Raw genomic sequence first — 22599 nt, forward strand, 5'->3', positions numbered from 1 at the left:
TATATATATATATATATATACAGGGTGTATCGAAAAAAGGAAACCCAAATTTGATCAATAATAATTTCAAAAATATAACTGTGGCAATAGCGGGGTTTATATCAACAGATAGATCAACTCATTACCTTTTCTTATGATAGAACTCTTAGCTCGTCACGCTCATGCATCACTGCACCATTGTTCTGAAAACTTGTATTACAAAATTTCAAGTGGTTCACTCTCGCGCATCTTTCATTTTCAAAATTAAACTTTTTTAGGATGAAGACAAAATGATGAAACATATCAACAATTATTCATTTTCAAACTTTGTTTATTTTTCTTCACTTCTTGATCATTTCTTTTTTTAAATGTCTGTAACAAATAAGAATAAGTCTCTTAACTCTTCAAGCTAATGCTGATGAAATGAAAAAGAAAAGATGAGTGTGATGAAACCAGATTTTTTGCTTATGCTCCAAGTCCCTCGATGTGTCCCCCTCCTCTCTCCAAACATAGCTGACACCTGCGCTGGATCCCATTCATGACTTGTCTCACTTGTTCAGGGTTTGCCTTCAATCTGTCCACCTCATACTTGCACACATCAAGCCAAATTGTCTTCTTGGTAGGGGGTCCCTATCCGGAAACATTAAATGAAATGCTTCTTGAGTTTGGAGATAACTCCTTGTCTCACGATACTTTTTTACCAAGAAAGATCTCTGTGCAGTTGTGAGTTGCACCATGTTAGAAATCATGGAGTAGAAGCCTTGTTTAGTTAAATGAATAGACATTTCTAATTCATTCACCAAATTCATTTAATTAAAAGTCATTGGAATGCTTAACTGAAATCATTTGAGTTGCTAATCATTTTGGGGTACATTCAAAGAAGCCACTCAATAGGCAATGAAAGTGAACCACCGTGTCTTTTGTATAATTTTTTCAAAAGGATGGTATTCAGTGAAGCGTGGACTCTGTAAGCTATGTTAGGTGTCATTGGAAAGGGAAAGAGTTGTAGTTTTTAGTGATATGACTATTATAATAAAAAAATCCATATTTTTCAAATTATACTCGGTCAAACTTCGGTTTCCTTTTATTTGATACACCCTGTATATATATATATATATATATATAAATATAAATGTATATATATATATATATATATATATATATATATATGAATGAATGTTTAATATATTCCATAATCTCAGATGAATGAATGATGATGAATTTTATTTTAATGAGATTATAGAATACATATCCTCTTGTATTTTTCAGACCGTTTAATCTGACGAAGTCTTAATAATGATGATTAAGACTTCGTAAAGTTTGTTTAATGCTCTAACTTCGTAAAGTTTGTTTAATGCTCTAACATACATACTTATGTCTTTTGCACACTATCAGTTGTTCCCCATTCTTTCCCTTTTCCCCTCACTCTTATGCACCAGTTTTTTATGCCTTTCTTTGTTACCTGTTTGACCCACCTCTCACTAATTCTCTTGTTATTCATCTCTTCCTCATACCCTCTATCACTGTTTTGTTCCAGATCCTGTTTGATGTTGCCTGCCTCATATCTTAATCCCTCTCAGCTTGAGGTCTTTGTTTGGCCTTACTTACACTCACTTCCCTTTGTGTCTGCCTACTCCTTTTCTTTCATCCCCTTCATTAACCTGATTGGTCATCTCTTATTCTCACTAATGCCCCTTTTGTCTCCTTGTTTCTAGTGTTGATGTCTGTGGTCTATATTATGGTTGTTCTAGTTTATATGTTTGTCATTTTGCCTCCGAAGAAGATTCTGCTAGGATCGAAAGCTTAGGCCCCTCTTGACTCTCTGAAGTCTTAATAAAGATGAAAGCTAAAGCTAAAAATGGTTTCCTGCGTCATCTTTAAGTTGTCATCATCTCATTATGTTTCATACTTGTACAAATGTTAAATGTATACATATGTATATATATAGGTTCACGCAACCTACATGAGGTCAGGCAACTGATAAATCTTTTCATCGATACCATCGAACAATGCATTGAATTGGTGTGCGAAGCACGTAACACCATAGCAGCATATAAATATTTTTAAATAAAAAAATAAAAAAACCACCCATCGCAGAGTATCGATTATTTGAAGAGCATTCAAAATGAAAAAAAAAACCATAGCGCGCACTGGTCACCTGCGCCCACTATGAGCATGCTATGGTGTTACGCGCCTGCGCTTAACACCATAAAAATAAAACACCTGCGCTTAACACCATAAAAATAAAAGCTTTATCAGTTGCCTGATGATTGCATTTCATGTAGGTTTCAAAGATCTCCCTGTGAACGACATCCAGCACTTTGTGTATATACACAGTGCTCTATGTCCTTTTTAGGCAAAAGCTTTGAATATATATATATATATATATTTATAAATTTAGATCTATACATTTACAAATGAGACGGAGGGCAAAACATTATGCTGGATTGTTATCCAAATCCTACGTCCACTTTTCTGACAAATCTACTGGTGATTCTATATCCCAAGAGGTGCTTTTAAATTTTATTCTGATTCAATGCATTAGATATTTGCAACTTATTTTTCGTCATATTAGGGAGACATATCATCTACATATATATGGAAATATGAAATGATTTAATGCAATAACAAAAGATAAAGGAAAGTGGGGAAAAGATATCATAAGACAATCTAATGAATATTCATGATGTGCATATATTTTTTTGAAAAACAAAACTTTGAATTCAATAACTTTGTTAGTTGTTACCAGATTTTGATAAAATTTCCTAAATTTTGCTTGGTGAAGTTTACTCCATTTACTTAGATATAATTATTTTAACCCCTTTAAACTGGAACACAAAGTGATTGAGGAAAATGAAACCGTTTAAGAACATTCATAAAATGTTTATAGGTTTTCTGCATATCTTCAGACTGAAAAGTATATTGCGCATAAAAAGTTTCAGTGATTTGACTATTAGGTGGGATATCGCTCTTTTCTTTGTCTCGACTCACTCAAGCCAGAAAATATTATCCTGGCAACACGTGACATATCTGGCAACTCAATATCATTGACTCGATAATACAATGAGCACATGAAATATATCACACATTTATTCATTAGTCATTTTATTATTTGCCAAAACCCAATCACAGTGATACAATAAATATACAAAACTATGTCTAAGACATTTTCTTCTGAAAATTTTACAGAGAAAATTGTAACAAACAATTACAAGGATAGTGTGACCAACCACTAATTATATACAATTATTTACAATTTGTGGCATATATTTACCTCAACAAATAAATAATACCAATGTGGCACTCTATAGTAAATGTAATTTCATTAAAATTATTATTTCATGTGATTCATAATGCTAATAATTAGTTATTACAAACACTTGACATGGAAACTAATGGAATGGTACATTGCAATAAAATATGTTACCATCTACGGGGGGTGGAGGGTGGCTGGATTAGATCTTATGTTATTTTGTGACCTTTTCTTGGTGCCAAATCTAAATCACTTTGAATATGATATTTCTGTATTGGACTTCCTTTATTTAAAGGCCTGGACCCACTGGCCGACGGACACGAAACGTATACATAAATGACACAACAGACAAGCAAAATTTTGGGCTGGCTCAATCCGTTTTTATCCGCTCCAGAAATGGAAAACATTTGGCGAATAATGAAATCACAGTGGACGGATGCTCGATGGATATAGAACATATGTAACACATATGCAATGAGTACACAACGGATGCATAGCATTTTCCAACGGATGGCAAGATTTTTAATTTTTGCTTTGCTTTGCATCCGTAAGTGAAGTGGGACCAAGCGTTTAGGGTACATCATTTAGCATAAGAAAAGATCACTATATGAGTAACTTACTAACAGCTTTATGAAACCCTGCGTATGCAACGGGTGCAAGCATGAATTTCTGATGACAAAGTTTGGGGAGTTTATAAAAAATATACCAAGGTTTACATTTGATTTGTAAAGTATCATGTAATAATCACTATCATGGAACAATTGGTTGAATAGATATATTAATCTAATCACAAAACATATGTACATATTACATAATGACAACACACATAATGAGTTAAAAACACACACCACCATAAAACAATTAGTCAATGCCTGAGTATATACTGATCAAAGTATTGAATATTCATGAATCTGTTTCAATATGATGATCATTGATCATTTTCAAAAGTAGCTACCATTTCACACTTTATAGGCAGGTTATTTTACTCATATGGAACATCACAACTGTGATGCCTCCTTGCGTCTCTCAATGAAGTCATAGATGTATACAGCACTTTTTTTTCAGGTCAATATTAACCACATCGAGGTTGTGTCATCCATTCAATGATGCATTGTGGGACATGGTAATTGACACATCAGCATAAAGTGAACAGTATAGGGCAGTATACCTAAATCCAACTGATGGTAATCCACTATTCAGAGCCTGTTCCATATCGCTTAGCACTTGATAGTAGAGTTACCTTTTATGCTTGATAACATTTGTCATTGTGTGCAATCAAACCTACAAATCATCTGAGTTTTTTTGTTTTCCAGCCCAAAGATAAGCATTCAATTTTTCTAGACCCAAATCCATGAAAGAAAGGCTTCTTAAGGCACAAATAGTAGAATAGTGCCAATGACTAAACAGCCAATAAAAAATCAAGGTTTTCCCAGGAAAATACTTTACTAATAACGAACAGTAACTAGTGAAGCTACCTTGATTAAAGTTTTATACATATAGGGCCCAGATGACAGGACTAACTGAAAAATCAAGAGATATCTAATAGAAACACCAGCAAATAATATACAAATGCACAAATGTGCAAATAATACACAAATGCACAATGAATAAGGAAACCACCCATGACTCAAAAGAATAACAAAACACTTAATGGAATGTGACAGACAAGGAAAAATCAATACACATAACAATGGTAACCAAAGAGAGTGACATTTCAGATGATCAAAAAATAAAAAGAAAGAAAGAACAAGCAGTTAACAGTGAAATAAACCTGAAAGGTAGACAACAAAGATTTTAGAAATCTAAGAAATTTGAATATGTCCAGCTGAATGGGACCAGATCACCAAAGAAATTATCCTCATTATCACCCCCACCAAAGATAGCAAGAGACTCCACCATGGGCACATGGTTTTCCTTTTCATCTTTTGATGCAGTCCTGTTACCATGGTAACATGTAATGGCATGGCCTGCTCTGATCCCTACTGGCATGCCAGAATGCAGCTTCACCTCGCTCCAAGTACAGGTATCTTAAAATTGAAAAATAAAAGGGGTATTTCATTAAAAATTGATCTTCAAAAGACAATCAAATCCTGAGGTTAAGTCCATGAAAATGATTATAAGGATTACTAGAATCCCTAAAATTACTTGAAATTTCAGGTGATGCCTGGGTACCCAATACTTAAAATTATGCAACATTATTTAAGTGCAATTAAGACCCAAAACAATTTGATTTCATATACAAATCCGATGCAAATTCTGGTCCTAGCTCAAATTCATAACTGTTTCATTATTATTCTTTTACAGATTATAATGAATTAATGTCATGTCATTTATGATATAAACCTTTTAAGTGTTACTGACAATTCCTAAGGAAAATTTTGATACCAATTAATTCTTTATGTGCATTTTGATTGAAATTACACAAAGACTCTCTATACAAAGGATAAGCAGTTCAAGAACTTTATTCATGCAAACTGAATTTATATTAATAAGGATAAGGGGTTGGTATGTACTCACCGAGGTGAAAGATGAATGAATCAGATAAGGCTTCATTTCCATTGTATCCTCCATGAATAAGAACCTTATTACCAGGTAAAGCAATGGAGGCATGCCAACTTGAATTGAAAAAGAAATAAAAACAATAGTTTTCATAACTTACACGTTGATTCATGACACAGAACATAATAACAAACAAAATTGTCTCATGTGTAAATCACATCAATCGTACCATAATGATGTACTCCCTTGATGCTTAACAAAAAATGAAACAAATATAAAGAGCCATCTTTCTATTATCTATTTATAGGAAATGTGTTGTGCTTGAATATGGTCATATCTCAATAATAAGTCTTGTTGCTAGTACGGAAACAGATAGAAATAAAAGAAAAGAATAGAAAAATGTGAGGCACTCCACAATGTTTTCAAATATTAATTAATATACTATCATTTCCATCAGAAATAATACAAAGTCATACTTCAGTAAAAATTTCCTTAAATCCTTTAACAGTGTGGAACAAAAGGATATCATGATCATCATCTGACTTTATCAAAGTGCTTTATATACCTACGTACCCCAGTCATTGAATTCAATCAGGCTTGTCTGTACATAGGGAATGCACATTCTCCACTCCCTGTGGAATCATATATAATTCTATTTCTATATACTTACCTCCTTGGGGAAGGTGGTGTGCCAATCATCTTTGGAGATGTAAATTCCATTAGACCTGCAAAAGAGAGAAAGATGCCAACAATGAAGAACTATGCAATCAATGATTGTACAACGCATATTTAGCTTGTTGTACTCAAGCAAATGGGAGGCTGAATGTCAAACAATCGTACCGTTGAACGCAAGACGTACCATCCAAAATGTACTGTTGCACGGCTTTAGGAGGGGACGTCACAATACTATTTAATCCATTGAGCTCAGTAAAAATGAAGGTTGTTATATTTTGCTTTTCGCTTTTCAATTTTTTTTGCTCCCTTTCCATAGATTACTGCAGATAAAAAACTCTTGTTTTTTCAAATTTTCGCTAAATTCTGAGGTGTTGTACAACTCAAATAGCGAATATAGTCATTTGTGCAATGGTGGAGATTTTCGCATTCGGTGAAAGAAACAGATGGTCTATTCAACTCGGCTAATGCCTCTTGAATTTCTTTCACCTCATGCGAAATCTTGCATCATTGCACCCATGCCTATTCGCTATTTGTATACTGTTGCAATACAATGCACAATGAATTGCCTGACTGTGTCAAATGTGGATCCATTTCTTGCTAAAGAACACCAGTGATTGATAAGGATTGTAACCAGGTCAAATGAGATGCCTATTATGCCAAATCAAACCTTTAAAGTGTCCATTCATGCCAACAATTAGGGTAACTGGTGCTAATAAAAATCAATAAGGTTTATTTTCAAAGAGTATATATTCATTAATGTTCAGTAAATCATATATCTCAAAGTTCCAAAATAATATACCATCTCATGTTTTAAAATAATCAGATAAGGGTACTCACAGAGGTCCAATATATGAAGATCATTGTAGCATATAGGAGCATCCCAGCCTCCAAAGATAACCAACTGATCTCCAAGAAGTGTGGCAGAATGGCTGAAAATAAATTCAAATACAAATATAGCTCAAATAAAAAAAAGGCACAATATTTTCTAGAAGGGAAACTCTCAGGAGTTCAGTATAGGCTGCTGTTAGCATTATTTTGATAAAAATTAAAAATACCTTGTGAGCTTTAAAGGTTTGCATGGTGGTAAGACTGGATGGTGAGTTTGCGGTAACACCATGTAGGTTAGTCTTGAATAGGACTGTTCACTGTTGGTTTATCCTAGAAGATGAAAACCAAAGCTTATGTGCTTGAAACATAGAGAATATATTTTTTTATTAAAGAGCTATTATCAGAAAGATGACCCAATAGATCTTTTTTTGGACTAACCAACACAGTGTTACCGCAAACTTCACCATCCAAATAATACCTTCATTAGAAAATAAAGTGTGACTTTGTGCGTAATCACAATCTTTGGGAAAACAATACAATACTTTTGTTCTGTTGCATATCATCAGTTGTAAATAGTAGAACAAATTATCATTTGAGAGGGCATGAGACTACATGATACAAAATGTTACATTCCGGAAAAGGCTCTAGACCAGTATGAGTAGTCTTGGAGTGCAAAAAGCTGATGGTATTCAAGATGATCATGCCATCTTAAAAAAATTAAAGATGGCATCTGCTTCTGTATGAAATGACAATATGAGCTAAACTCACCCTGATCTCGGTTTAGGTTTGGTTCCCATGGTTACCGGTTTATACCAACTCTTTGATTCTACAAAGAAAAAAGACAAACATAAAATGGTTAACCTACATCCAACTACAACTTATATAACAGGATGTATAATATACAGTGTGCTTGAGAATATTGAAGGGATACCAGAATTACCGGTTCTTGTTGTGTGTGTGTCTCTCTCTTTTCTTTCACATTGACACTACTTCTCTCTTTATACCTCTCTCCACTTCTTATTCTCATTTTATTCTCCAAAACAAAAATCCTTTTCAGGCCTAAACCCACAATCAAGTCCATAAACTTCCTTGGCCCTTTGACTACTGGTGGGTGTTTCATAAAGCTGTTCGTAAGATAAGAGTGACTTTAAGAACGACTGGTAATCATTCTTTTGGTAAATGGTACACCATTGGCAATGGTTTAGCGCGTAAGAAAGGTTCACCAGACGTTCTTAAAGTCGCTCTTAACTTACGAACAGCTTTATGAAACGGCCCCCTGTACCTTCAAATCCCAGTAGGCTTTGAACAGGGATCACTTGGCTCCTGTAGGCAGCAAGTTTACATCTTCTGCTTTAAACTTGACAATAACGACAAAAACATTTGTATTCTTATAAGTAGTTTGTGTTACATTACCTGGATTGAAGATGACAACATCATTGCTGCATCCATCAGGCTGTGGGTCAGGATTAGGATACACACCACCAAAGACATAGAGCTCCTTGCGGAAGAACGTTGCAGAGTGATATGCTCTGGTAGGGGCTTCACCAGCAGCCTGAATGAGGTAGAGGATGAAAAGAAGGTATAATAATTATCAGTTATGGTTCATAACTAAATTATTTTATTCTCTTTCCATTTAATAATAATCCGCTTTTATATAGTGTTTTATACATCGGAACGACATGACTAGGCTCTTTATAGATATATTATTATATTTGTGTAATTTTCAAATTAAAAAAAGAACTTGTTTGTCCTGACATATCTTTTTTCAACAAAAAGGATGTTATTAGCATATGTGAAACTCTGGGTGATATATCTATGCAAAGTAACATTACTCAATTATCGACTCTATGAGCACTGGAATAGGGAAAAGAGCTGTTTCACATATTTATAATCTTTCCAATGCACTCTGACAAGGGGTGTCTTGGTTTTCAAGTCTGATGTCACTAATTCATCATAATTTGAGCTTACCTTGACATCAGAAACATAAATAAGAGTAAGATAAGAGTAATGCCCTTACTTTTCTCATAATAATGTGTTCACATTTCTATCATGCAACACCAAAACAGTCAATAAAAGGAACTTTTATGTTGAGCTCTCTGAAAAAGAGAATGGATCATTGAAAATATACATAGTATCAATTAGGCCTTGATTCAAAATGTACCTCAACAAGTGACCACTTCATCGTTGCAAGGTCCAAGATGTGCATGTCACTGAACCATCGAAGGTTCTTGGATCCCCCGAAAACAAAAACACTGTTAAGGTCACGGTCAAAGGTCGCAGTGTGACCCATGCGGGAGGGAAACTTGTCAGAGGATGATTCTATCTCTGGCACAGTCCAGCCACCAGTTTCTGTTGGGAAGTAGGAATGAAAATTAAGGATTTCAGGATCATGCAACACTCATACTATTACATTAATATCAATGATTTAATGGGCAAATGAAAATAAAACACAATATAACAAAGAGGAATCAATCAATCAAGTATTTTTAAAATACATAAGTATACATTTCAGAGCAATAGTAGGTAAATTTCTTTCGAAGCTGCAAGGTATGAAAAAAATCAACTTTGTGGTCTACAGACTTTTTCTCTCACTTGATCAGATTCACTTTGTGATGATAACATAAAGATTTATGCAAAGACAATGGAATAGAATAAAACAAAAATATTGATAAAAATACATATATTCAAATAAAAAATCTGAAATTTATATTAGTTACCATGTCAATTAATATTGTATTTCTATTGTTATAACCACTTGGAACATTGCACACACATATCATTTTACAATTATCTTACTAATATCATTACTATCATCATCACCATTGTCATAATAATCAGATGATTCTGAACTTAAGTTTAGAATACTCAGATATCATTCTTTGTCAAATTCTGAACTCAATTTGTGGTAATGACATAGAGTGCATTTTTTTTACTTAATAGTGTAAAAAGGTTACCACAGTTATTATATTTAAAGTGTGGTTGACAAAAGGCATCACTACAAGATTATGGGATCAATTAACTTGAAAACGAGCTACACACAGCTGCAAAAAATAGGCTGAAATCTTACTATATCTTGTTTACTGCATGGCTATAGAAAAACTGTTTTGGAAATTTAGACTAAAAGTTTTCTGCAACGTAACTATGCTCTCTAAATCAAGGAAGACCGTTTTAACTTTTGGAACCACATTTACTCACTGGTTATAATTCTGGTAAATTTCCAATGGACTCTGATACAAGGATCTCTTTAAGAATTCACAATTTAATCTCGAAAGATATTTCTGTAATAATTACCTGTATTGAGCATCCATATGGCATCCCTGCTGATGGTCTGTCTGTGCCCTTGACCACCAATCAACAAGCACTTGTGGTTGCCTATGTTACACAGGGTATGACCCCATCGGGAACTAGGCTCTGAATAAGGGAAATAATAAATGTGATGGACCTGTCAATTACTGAATTGTGCAATTACCCTAGACTTTGTATTGGGAACATCCACTTCCAGTAAATGTAGGCGACGCATTTTAGTCCATCCTAACACAGTAAGCTTGGTCATCTACACAGCAGTTCCTGAATGACAATTTTTTTTCAATTTACTTCAATTTGCATTTATTTAATTTCCCATTTGAAAAGTAAACATAACAAAATATAAGAAATTATTTATAAGCAAAAGTAGAATGAAATGGAGTTACTGCACTTTAAAATAATTCCAGGTAAATAAATATTGTAGATGGTAGAAATAATGGTGTATTACTTCTTGATCTAAAATAAATTTACCAATTTGGTTCATTATTCAACTTTATAAATAACTTGCGTCATGTGAAAAGATTTAGAAATACCTGTATCACTTTCTTTCTTCACTCCTGGATGCTGAGGACGTTTTGGGTTTGCTGAATTTTGTTTGTCGACTTTAGACGATAGTGGTGATGACATGGGTGGTAATGGCCTCTGCCTTGACGACTGTCGCTTCCTGGTGCTAGGTGGGGTGCCCACATCGCTGTCCTCTCCATGTTTTGTTTTCCTTTTTTTGCTAGCCGAGTGGGAGAGGTGAGGAGGGCGGTGTGGAGTTCCTTGAACTTGGAGCTGTTTGGAGTGGTATCAATAAGAGCTCATTAACCCATTGATCACTGATTTCTGTAATTTCCATAGGCTTTTTAAACAAACATGCTGGTTCCAAGAAGCAACGGGTCAGCAAATGAATGAGAAATTCAGATAAAAAAGAAATTGCAGCCTATCCTAAAATAGACTCCAACATGTTTCTCTATATAGGTTGTGGTGTAAGAAAATATGACTGCAAAGAGAAAATGAAGCATAAGAAATGTAGTGCGAGAAGAATACAATATGATATTGACAGACTGCTTGGACTTACAATATGCCGCAGGCTTTTCCATAGGAATTTTTTTCACATAATACACATTTATTGAAATATGTATAAAGCAAGAATACAACTACAGACAAGAGATGAAAGTAATAAAGTAAAGAAATGAAGTACACTTTCAAGGACATATATTTTCAAACAGATTATGCAGTTACCTGGGGAGTCTCCTCATTTTGTTTGGGGTCTTTTAATGATCTTTCAACGAAAGGACTCGAAGATGTTGCCATCATAGAACACAATCTCTCTGCTTCTGGTTGTGAGTCTGTGACTTCCTCCGATTCTGGAATGTCCTGAGATTCTGTAATGTCTTGAGAATCCGTCTGTGAAGACTCCATCTCGGTTTCCTCCTGATTGATTCTCTGACCGGCTTCCTGTTTGGCTGTATCAAGGTGAAGGTGGTAGCTGTGTTCTTCCAGTGGAATGGTGAAGTCTTTGGCTTGGTGTGGTTGCCAGCAGAATGCTCTGAATTGGGTAAACATATGAGGAAATAAAACCCAAATGAGACCAAAATATTCGCACCAATGACTTCAAACTAAAGTTAAAATAATTGTAAGATGGTGGATATGTGTTTAATATCTTAGCCATCAGAAATAAAAAACAAAAAAAAAAAAACAACAAAAAGTCTTTTTTTTTAATGGGCAGATTGGTGAAACCATCGCTGAAAGTACAAAAAATAAGAAACATTCTCTTTCAGTGTGGCAGCAGCTATATAAGCACTCTCAAAAGAAAGAAAGGGAAAAAACTCAGGGACTCTACCCTTCTTTTATATTTACCTGCTATCCTGTGTGATTGATCCCAGATCAAAACTCTCTGCCGTATTGGCATGATTTACAATTGTTGCCTTTAGGGATAGACCTTCATGCGTTGATTTTGAAGAGATAACAAACACTGCCACCATTTCAGGAAATGGAGAAGGGAGGAGAAGTGCTGAGCTGTATGGAAAATGGGACATTGGTTAAAATCAATCATAAGCCTAAAAATATTCTTCACGAACAACAAAAATAATATGACATTTATGGTATAAATTGCTCAAAGCACACAGTGAGTTATGAGGAAAATTGAAGTCTTTATAAAATTCTAAAGGAATCGAAAGATATACAACTTTTTATGTCCTTCTTCAGGAAAAAATTGCACAAAATGGGGCATGAATTAGCAACAAATTATTATCTTTTCCCCAAAGATTAAAATATACATACATAGTTGCGAGTCAACAGGTACTTGTGTATGTACAGGTGTTGCCAATAGTGAAAAGAATGCATAAATTGCATATTTGGGACCAGTTTATCAACAGATGTACCGAGGCGATATGTTGTTCTAATGATTAACTATAACCACATTTTATTCAGCTAAGGCAAACATGTATGGAATGGATGGAAGAAAAATAATTTCGTCAGAATTAAAACTTCTATGACTACTTCAATGGACCCAGGTGAATTTTATCCAATTTCAACAGTCATTTTCATTCAAGCATGGAATTCACCGAAAGAACAAATTATTTTTGGGAAGTTAGCTTTGAGATATATGCCACTACTACAGTACAGTAGATTACCTTAGAGTCACAGGAACTGGCAGGCTCGTAGGTGAATACACTGCATAACACTCCATCTTTTCGCTTTCAGACTCCATCATCAAGTGCATCGCACTGACTTACAATCACTTGAGCACCAAGAAAATCTGGCAGAAAATAACAATACATACATTAACATGACTATATTAGAAATAACAATAATAGTGTTACTAAATCAACAAAATAATAAGATAATAACAACTAACTCATCATCATCTTCTCATATGGGATGAACATGAAGGCATGAGCGTGTAACTCTGAGCTTCTTGTGGGATTTTTAAAATTACAACTTCATGAGCCTGCATTAGGAGTCAAGGAATGGAAGTTCTGTACAACTGTATCAATCTCTATAGCTTTTGAATTTGTCTATTGACATAAGTTGTATTACGGTAAGTTTTCAGATACATGTAGCTCCTATTCCAGTAATTAATTACTCTCCTACTGAAGGTTCTATTTCTAACATCCAATTAGCTAAAGGATTTCAGTATTTTCATGGAGTGACCTCTCGATGAGCTACATGTACCTTCCACTACCACCTTTAAGTCAGTCAAGTTGCTGGTTCGAAAATTGGGACTGTCCCAGAAAACAAGGATATCCCAATAAACGGAGACAAATCATGTCTTAAAAAATTGATATTATCCTTGTTCATGAGGACAATTTTTTATCACTGCTCGGTTGACCTACCGGTACTTCTCCCGGTGGGTCATTTACAGTGATTGAAAGTGCTAAAAATAAATGAAGTGACCTTAATTCCCAATCCCTCCCTCCCCTCATTTCACATTCTAATTTTTACTTGCCACCTTCCAATAATCTTGTGATGTTTACATATCAGGTTTAATTTCTACTACCTCAGTACTGTTCTGCTGAATGGATGCATAAGTTCCCCATTCAATATTCTTCATGTAGTGAAACAAGGAACCGTCCCATCTCCAACTCTTTACACAGTTTTCATCAACGGCCTGATCAAAAAGTTGCGAGAAGCTAGCCTTGGATGCTCATTAAGGGGACTTTATATGGGAGCCATATAAAGTTTTAACATATGATGTGGTATTGGTCAGCACGTGCCCTAAAGAACTTCAAGCTGTGCTTAATCTCACTTTACTTGTACACCTGGCATTACAAGATCAATCCAGACAAAAGTGCTATTGTAGAGAAGGAAGAAGCTGAGATTACAGTGTGGAAGTTAAGGGACACTCAAATCAAGGAATGCTCAAAATATCCCTAGCTTGGAATCATGACTTGTATCTCTCTCATTGACGGTTGACTCCACCAATGACATAATACCTAAAGGCTACAGTGCCTTCTTATCACTGACGGGAACCAAACAGGACTCTCACCTTCTTTTTCCACATATCTGCTCCCATGTGTGGAAAACATTTTGTATTCATAGAATGCTATATGGAGTGCAAGTTTATTGCCTCACCGATTATATGTTAAATCATCTATATCATGCACAGAATCTCTTTAAGCGGGCCCTAGGCTTGCCCAAAACTTCAAAAGCTGCTCAAATGAAGCAGTGTACTCCTGGACTTAATTCCTGTATCAGCAGACAAATAGATCTTACACTTACACTTGGGCAATACCCATGTTTATCATCGGATAGAATGGAAAGAAGGACTGAAGGGCACATTGTCAATGCTCTAACTAGTAGCACTCCCCTTTAATACTGGAAGTTTAATCATGAACTGGACAGTGGGAGAAAACTCTGCAAAACATAATCTTCTAAACCTGTGCATGTGAACCAGTGCCATACCCAAGTTGGAAGAAACAACTTGGATCTTGGCCTAGATCAAGTACTACTTGATCTCGGCCAAGTTGTTTCTTCAACCTGGGTATGGCACTATGGGATATCAGCACTTAGGAGGGTGCAAATGCACAGGTTTGGAATCTACAAACAACATCACATCTCTCTTGAAAATGCTGATTGCTGTGGCAAATAAATCTACTCTGAATCACTAGAGTGGAAGGATTCTGCAAAACAAAACAGATATTGTCCTAAGCAGATTAGGAGCCTACTACTAAAAGAGAAGCTGTCTATGACTAACGTTAGATTCTAAGTCCTGTCAAACTTTATACCCAACTAAAGCAGGACTACTTACCAAACCTTTGAAATAAGAAGGCTTGCTTTGAAACAAAAAAAATCAAAGAATGAGAACAAAGAAAGTTTGAGAAAAATCGGACAAATTAATGAGAAAGTTATGAGCATTTGAATATTGCAATCACTAATGCTATGGAGATCCTGCCATTGGCAATGCGACAAGGATGTTTGATGTCACATGTGAACAACTTTTTCTTTGATGGACTATGAAATACCCTCAAAATGTCTCTTTCTGCTTTTTCTTGTGGTGATACAAACTCTTTATCCATGATGTATTCTTTAAAAATCTGTATTACATGCCCTCCTATAGAAAGAACACATGATCTACTGATAGATGTGATAAAAGAGGCAATTTAAGTGATATATACTAAAGTAATGGGGAGAGTTGGTCACAAGTGACATCACACATCTGTCGCATTGCCAATTAGCAGATCTCCATAGCATTATTAGTGATCGCAATATTCAAATGCTCATAACTTTCTCATTATTTGTCTGATTTTTCTCAAACTTTCGTTAATCTGTTTCTTTGATTTTTCTGTTTTCACACAAGCTATCTTGGTCCAAAGGTTTCATTCTCCTTTAATAGTCATCCCAACCAAGGCCAAGGTACTGTCTGAGTATTGTATATCCAGTTGTTGTGTGTTTGGACGATCAATTTTCGAAAGTCATTTGGAAAAATTTACAAGCGAAGTTTCATAAATTTTTGTACAAAATTTAATTTAGGAAATATATAGTCTAGAACAAAATAGAAGATGATTACAACCACTCATTGCTCATTCTACAAATGAGGCTGTAAACTTTATAAAGCTAATTACAAATAATACAAGTATTGAATTCATATTTTTAGTGTGATCCAAAGTTTGGTCCAAAGACAAAAAAAGAAGGCTACAGTCTGGGCTCAGCCTTCAGTTAAAAAATAAAGTGTCTGAACACGTGACCATTGATGCTGACCCCCCCCCCCCATCCTACATAGATCTAGAGTCTAGACAGCTGGCAGCCGTCTGTTTTGAGGAGTCTTTAATTTTTTGTTTTTTTATTTCTCCTCATACACAGACGGCTTGCTATCGTGCAGCCATCATTAGGGGACTTACAATGCAAAATCCCCAGTTGGGGCTCTTCAGTTTTTGTCTTTAATGAATCAAACTTTTGAAAATTAACGTAACTGAAAAGTGAAATGCAAATTAATAATTAATATTCCCTCTTGGCATTAATTGCCAAAAAACAGAGAAAAATCAAGTTAAAAGGAACAAAAACAGTGACTTACCTCGGCTGTCGCGCAACATAACTTCCCTGTTTTATCCGAACTTAGTACATATGGCCATTAAATCCCCTGTACAGATCGCGCTAGAACTTCGGTCTCTGTATTTGGTGAGTGAAGCCAACGGAGTTCAGCTGAACAACTAACAAGTAACATAACAGAGACCAAAGCTTTTGGTCTAACCCAAATACAGAGACCGAAGTTCTAGCGCGATCTGTACAGGGGACTCAATGGCCATATGTTTATGTACTTAAGATCGGATAAAACGGGGAAGTGAATTGGTGCGACAGCCGAGGTAAGTCACTGTTTTTGTTCCTTTTAACTTGATTTTCTCAGTTTTTTGGCAATTAATGCCAAGAGTGAATACTGATTTGCATTTTGGTCGCATTAATTTTCAAAATTTGTATTCATTAAAGACAACTATTGTAGAGCCCCGACGGGGGGATTTTGCATTGCAAGTCCCCTAATGGTGGCTGCACGATAGCGAGCCGTCTGTGTACGAGGAGAAAGAAAAAAAAATGTTAAAAAACTCCTCGAAACAGACGGCTGCCAGCTGTCTAACATAGATCTAGCTACTAAAAGAAATAACAATATATCAAAGTTCAAACAGTTGAGTTAGTTCTAAATTGATTTGTGAGTTTTCTTACATTCCAGACGGTATAAACCAGAGGTTAGAGGTTCTGCGCTCTCATGGATATCTTCTTATTTAAGTTTAAGATCACAGAAGGTTAAGATACAAAATTCTTTGTCTTCTGAATGTGAAGTGAAATATGGTGTGCCCCAGGGATGTCTTGGGGCCATCATTTTTTGGTGTATATTCTGCCCCACTTGCTGATATTGCCATAATGTTAGTGTGCATCTTTATGCAGATGACACACAGTTGTATTCCTCATTTAATCCTTCCTATCCACTTGAAGAGGCAAATGAAAGAACCCGTATGGAAGCCTGTATGAAAACTTAGATGATTTGTAACAAATTACAGATGAATGATGACAAGAGTGACTTTTTGATCATCATGTCACGTAATCAAATGTTCAAGATTCAATGTCGATCTTTGTATGTTGGTAATTCTCTTATTGATGCAAAGCCTAGTGTACGGAACCTTGGTGTTCAATTTGATTCTGAAATGTCAATGGCTTCCCATGTGAATTTGACATGTAGAAATTTGCATTTCCAAATTCATATTAATAGTATTAGAAAATCCAAGTCCACAAATGTAACTTCATCTGTTATACATTCATACATTATTTCTCGATTAGACTATGGCAATGCGCTGTTGTTCAATGCTAACAATGATCAGATCCACAAGCTTCAAAGAGTGCAAAATGTCGCTGCCCGAATTTTTAGTAAAACTTCGAAATATACGCATATAACGCCTGAACTAAAAGAACTTCACTGGTTGCCTGTGGTGGAGAGAATAAAATTCAAGATTTTGTTGCTTACATGAAAAATTGTCAATGGTTGTGCTCCTCATTATCTTAGCGATCTTATCTCTGAATACGGTACCGGTATGTACCCTCTAGAAATCTAAGATCTTCAGGGACCGGGTTGTTGACAACTCGTAGAATCAAATACTCATTTCATTTGGTGAAAAAGCTTTTGCTCGTAGTGCTCCAACTTTGTGGAACACGCTCTCATCAACATATGGGCTCCAACATATGCAATGCCAAATCTATACTCAAAGGCAAAGCCAACCTTAAATCATCATATTTCAAATAACAGTGTTACACCCCCCTCTCGCTGTGTAATAATTTCCTCTGCGCCTCTGAATAGGAAAGGAAACTAGATATAATTATATTATACTAACCTCGTACAATGTGTGAGTGGATAGAAGGCGCACTCTAATTATAAACCACAGACTGACCACAGCTGAGTGAGTTGTCTGTAGATGCAGCTCGCAGCAGTCAGCTGTGCCTGTGTGTGACCGAGTCTGACTCTGCGGAGCTAGGAGTGCTGAGACACTTCTGTTCCAACTTCTCGCCTCTCGGACTCACCCTCAGGCTTGAAGCTTGACTTTCATCAGCAAATTCATCAGCTTCTGTAGAGCTGACCAGGGGATCGGAGGCATTGACTAGTAGTACGGTAGATCTCCCTCTATAACGTTAGAGTTTGACTGAGAGCCGGCGAGATGAGTAAGGTCCACGTAAGGAGAGAAACAATGAAAAATGGATCATCACATTCACCGGTACACTTTTAACGTTTTTTGGATAGCGCGCGCTAGCGCTATGTTAAACTAAATTAAACTGTTTTATTAATAAGTGACTTGAAATTTAGGTTAATTTTTTGCGGATAAATTTCTATTTAAAATTATTTTTATTTTCTTGTTCTATATTAATTTAAATTTTTAAAAGACGTTATTGTGAAGTATTGGTTATTTTAGTTGATAAATAGTTAGTCGCATAAGATCGGCAATGCATGATATTACAGTCCCATACGTATGAGTTTCTGTGGGTCAACGCTAAATTTGATTGGCCGATCGATCAAGCAAGCTCCGCTACGGATAGCGAGCGTCTGCCTCGCCGAAACTCCCGGGGCAGCAAATGTGGTGGAGAGGTAAATGGGTATTGCGCAATGGCGGTTGTGCGCGTGTGAAGTCGGGCGCTGGTGCGAGTTGAGTTAACGTCATCAGCTATCAGGGGAGACAGAAATTTTCGAAAACAATAGAAAGGCACCAAGTTAGATCGTAACGTTAGACTCTAGATCCAAGTCCAAGTACAGATACGATACCGTAAGTATAGATCTAGAATCTAGGCCTAGGCTTTGTCATTGATTATCATTAGAGTTTTAGACAGCTGGCAGCCGTCTCTGTTTCGAGAAGTTTTTTTTATTGTTATTTTTTTTTTATTTCTGTCTGGTCTTTTTTTTTATTTCTGTCAATCTCCTGGGTAGGCCTAGGGTTGCAAAATTCCTGGGAATTTTCGCAGTGGAAACTTTCCATGGGAATAAAAAAGGATTCATTGGGAATTTGGGGAATTTTCGGCAACTTTCAAGAAATGTTGGGAATTTTCAAAAAGTAGCAATTTTATGATATTCACATACCATATACTGGTATAGGAATTGAAAGGAGTACGGTGCCCTTTTACCTCGAGCGAAGTTTGTGCATTATTTAAAATAATAATTTTTTAATTAAAAAAAACATCATCATAGAGTCTTCAACTTAAAAATGATAAAGAAGAGAGAGAGCCTTCAGTACACAAGGCATGACTCATGAGTAGGCTGCACATTCATTCAGATTTCAGACCCTTAACTTGAGTGAAAGCTTTGCACAGCAGACTAGTGCAAACCCTTCACTCAAGAAAAGTCATCTAAATATGCAGCCTAAGGTTTCTGCCAATGACTTGTGTACAGAAGGTCCTTTTGTTCAACAGAAAGTTGTATTAGTGCTAGTCTTGTGTAGAGGCCCACTTGTGGATCAAAGTTTCAATAAGGGTCTGTGCATGCAGACTACATGTAGGGGGCACTGTTCTATTACCATGGAAGGCAGGTTCTTACATAAATAAAAACAACCTTGACATTTAAAGAAAAATAAAACAGTGTAATGCAAAGTTTTATTTTTGTTCATGTTGAATTAAAAGCTTCATTTTGTTTCTAAATATATTATGCTCCATCAAGTAACAGGTTCTTACATAAATAAAAAAAAAACCTTGACATTTAAAGAAAAATAAAACAGTGTAATGCAAAGTTTTATTTTTGTTCATGTTGAATTAAAAGCTTCATTTTGTTTATATATTATGCTCCATCAAGTTACAGGTTCTTACATAAATAAAAAAAAAACCTTGACATTTAAAGAAAAATAAAACAGTGTAATGCAAAGTTTTATAGTGTTCATGTTGAATTAAAAGCTTCATTTTGTATATTATGCTCCATCAAGTTACAGGATACATACTTGTATACATGTACTATAATGTACATGTATTTAATATTTATGTACAGTTTGATGAATATTTTATACAAGAATAGTTAAAATACAAATGAAAATAGAATATCTGAGGATATCAATTTATAATTTTGTATTAAAAACACAGTATATCACTTTTTGTGAAAAATGAAAATTCTCGAAAATTCCCCAAATTCCCTGCAGCTGAAAATTGCTGAAACTTTCCATATACCGGTACACTCTCCTATACACAGGACCAACATTTGCGTCCTTTCCGATGGACGGAGTGTTTTCCTACTGCATTCAGACCTGCACTGAACACAGCGGTGAGGCACGCTAATACACAATGCTCGCATCAGTTTTTTTTTGTTAGACCTCTTCCGGCATGCTGCGAGACTCAAACTCACGCACGCTGAGATCTACGATCTTATCCAGAACAGGCGATCTAACCGACTGAGCTACGCTGCCTCCCTGCTCGCTCACTATATTCTCTTGTAAACTTTAAAGAATTTTTCCCAATACCCCACATCTTGCCCCCTCAAAAGTTTTGGCTCATTATACCACTGGTTAAATTCATAAAGGAATTTACATTTTTTCTGAATTCTGATAAATTGTCAATTTATCTTTATATTACATTGATTTGCCTCGTCAAGGAAAAAGATGATCATGCATCCCAAAGTCTCTACAGTGCTTTGACTTCAGGAAGCCTAACAAAGTTACACCATGAGCCAGCCATCAGGAGCAGTGAGAAGGGGTGGCAAGCCGAACAGGGGAGGAGGCAGGGCCAACCGTGGAGGAAGGGGAGGAAGAGGTGGAGGAGAGGGAAGTGGGAGAGGAGGTGGGAGAGGAGGAAGAGGTCGAGGAGGAGGAGGTAGAGGTGGAGAAGGGAGAGGACGAGGAGGAAGAGGTGGTGGCCGTGGTGGAAGAGGAGGAGGAGCTAGAGGTGGTGGAGGCCAGCAGCAAGGGGCAAACATAAAGCCCTATGGACCGGTGGCAGACACAGGAGCCAGGAAGTGCAAGAGTGTATCCATGTCCTATGACTATGATGATGATGACTTTGTACTCATGCCCAAACAAGACAAACAGAAGACATCAAGGTAGTACTGGAAAAGATCATATCCATTAGTTGTTTTGCAATACATGTGTTAACTTGATGGACAATTGCTATTTAATTGAGTAATCTATCTTATATTTTAAATAAATTCAATCTAATTTGGAGGTTTATTAGAATAATATAAGGATTCTTATTGATTATTTGAAATTTTGTGAAACAACTTTGATTTGACAACCATTCAATATTATAACCGTTATACAAAAATGAGATTGGATAGAATACAAATGGGATTGGATATAATTTTTGATAGAATAAGTCAAGCTATTTGTTGCTTATGTTTGATTTATTTCTTATGCAGATCTACAATTTCAATTTCAAATCATTCAGTCACTTTCTATTTCAGTCAATGAAGCGATTCATAAGAATTCACACATTACAATAGCTAATTTGGGTAATATGATTTACACAACCATTGTTTCTCTCTTTTGTCATGTGCAGCTACCAGGCCCCTCAAACTCACCAACCAAAGGCCTCCCAATCTTATCAGTCCAATGCTCCTAGTCGCAGGAAAGGCAACTATCAACCCTCCAAGGTCAAGATGCAGTCCCTCCATATGAGTGATGAAAACCAAGAACTAGTCAAGGATGTCTTGAGGGAACTGCATGGAGTAGATCTGGACCTAAACATGGGGTAGGATTGCAGGATAGGTGTGCAATTTACCAGGTCCCGATTGGAGCTATGCTGTGCCCCACTACACTCATTGGAGTGTACACCATGTATTATTTTGTGGGCATATGTCGGTCTACTACACCCTTCTTTTTCACCATGAAATTCTTAAGAAGTTACAACCTATCCTGACTTTTGATTATATTTTGGGGACGAGGGAAGATCGCCAATCATGGGCATCCCACCGAAGTATGGTGGGCCACACCAAGGGCAACCTGTCCCCTTAGAGAAATTCCTCACAGACTAACAAGCTGTGGAACCTAGGGCTACCTAGGCTCGTTATTTTCCTTACTCATTAGTTTAAGGCATGGTACCTGAATGGATGCCTCACATCTATGAAATTTCAACATATTTTTTGTGTGGTGGTTAGTGAAATATAAATTACTAATATTTTGCTTGATTTAATATGA

General features: G+C 35.9%; 2 protein-coding genes and 1 non-coding gene across 6 annotated transcripts in view; 1 reads left to right on the forward strand and 2 right to left on the reverse strand.

The window, feature by feature from the left end:
• Positions 1 to 3765: 3765 nt before the first annotated feature.
• On the reverse strand, positions 3766 to 18500 carry LOC121418724 (tip elongation aberrant protein 1-like). 3 transcript variants are annotated; one of them, XM_041612798.1, is made up of 14 exons: positions 18340 to 18500; positions 14600 to 14713; positions 13159 to 13283; positions 12383 to 12541; positions 11765 to 12071; positions 11071 to 11314; positions 10526 to 10645; positions 9396 to 9583; positions 8648 to 8786; positions 8003 to 8060; positions 7244 to 7335; positions 6402 to 6456; positions 5750 to 5847; positions 3766 to 5259 (listed from the first exon to the last, which is right to left on the reverse strand). In XM_041612798.1, the coding sequence occupies exons 3-14, from the start codon at positions 13245 to 13247 to the stop codon at positions 5027 to 5029; spliced, it is 1782 nt and encodes a 593-aa protein (XP_041468732.1). In that variant the 5' UTR covers positions 13248 to 13283; positions 14600 to 14713; positions 18340 to 18500; the 3' UTR covers positions 3766 to 5026. The 3 variants fall into 3 exon arrangements, with proteins under 3 accessions (XP_041468732.1, XP_041468730.1, XP_041468731.1); XM_041612796.1 differs by lacking the exon at positions 14600 to 14713; XM_041612797.1 differs by lacking the exon at positions 14600 to 14713 and having other exon boundaries at positions 13159 to 13286; positions 18383 to 18498.
• Positions 18501 to 18874: 374 nt separating this feature from the next.
• LOC121418725 (putative ATP-dependent RNA helicase DHX57) overlaps positions 18875 to 22599 on the forward strand; it is a 29080-nt gene continuing 25355 nt past the window's right edge. Inside the window, exons 1-3 of one of the 2 annotated variants that reach the window (XM_041612800.1) lie at positions 18875 to 19085; positions 21063 to 21506; positions 21962 to 22153. In XM_041612800.1, the coding sequence (XP_041468734.1) occupies positions 21133 to 21506; positions 21962 to 22153 (566 nt within the window). In that variant the 5' untranslated portion in view covers positions 18875 to 19085; positions 21063 to 21132. The other variant, XM_041612799.1, reaches the window with a different exon arrangement.
• Positions 22345 to 22498, reverse strand: LOC121419465. The gene has a single exon (XR_005970604.1). It is a non-coding gene; the product is annotated as a U12 minor spliceosomal RNA (small nuclear RNA).

Source organism: Lytechinus variegatus, chromosome 7 (assembly GCF_018143015.1).
Source record: "Lytechinus variegatus isolate NC3 chromosome 7, Lvar_3.0, whole genome shotgun sequence".
Lineage (NCBI taxonomy): Eukaryota > Metazoa > Echinodermata > Echinoidea > Temnopleuroida > Toxopneustidae > Lytechinus > Lytechinus variegatus.

What these genes read in the sequence shown, in the direction of transcription:
- LOC121418724 (XM_041612796.1), bottom strand. Translation starts at nt 13,247, where the DNA reads ATGCACTTGATGATGGAGTCTGAAAGCGAAAAGATGGAGTGTTATGCA. An exon ending in TGTTGTCATCTTCAATCCAG is followed by an intron (nt 8,061 to 8,647) that starts GTAATGTAACAC and finishes TTTTCTTTGTAG; the next exon opens with AATCAAAGAGTTGGTATAAA. An exon ending in AAACCTAAACCGAGATCAGG is followed by an intron (nt 7,336 to 8,002) that starts GTGAGTTTAGCT and finishes ATTTATTTTCAG; the next exon opens with CCATTCTGCCACACTTCTTG.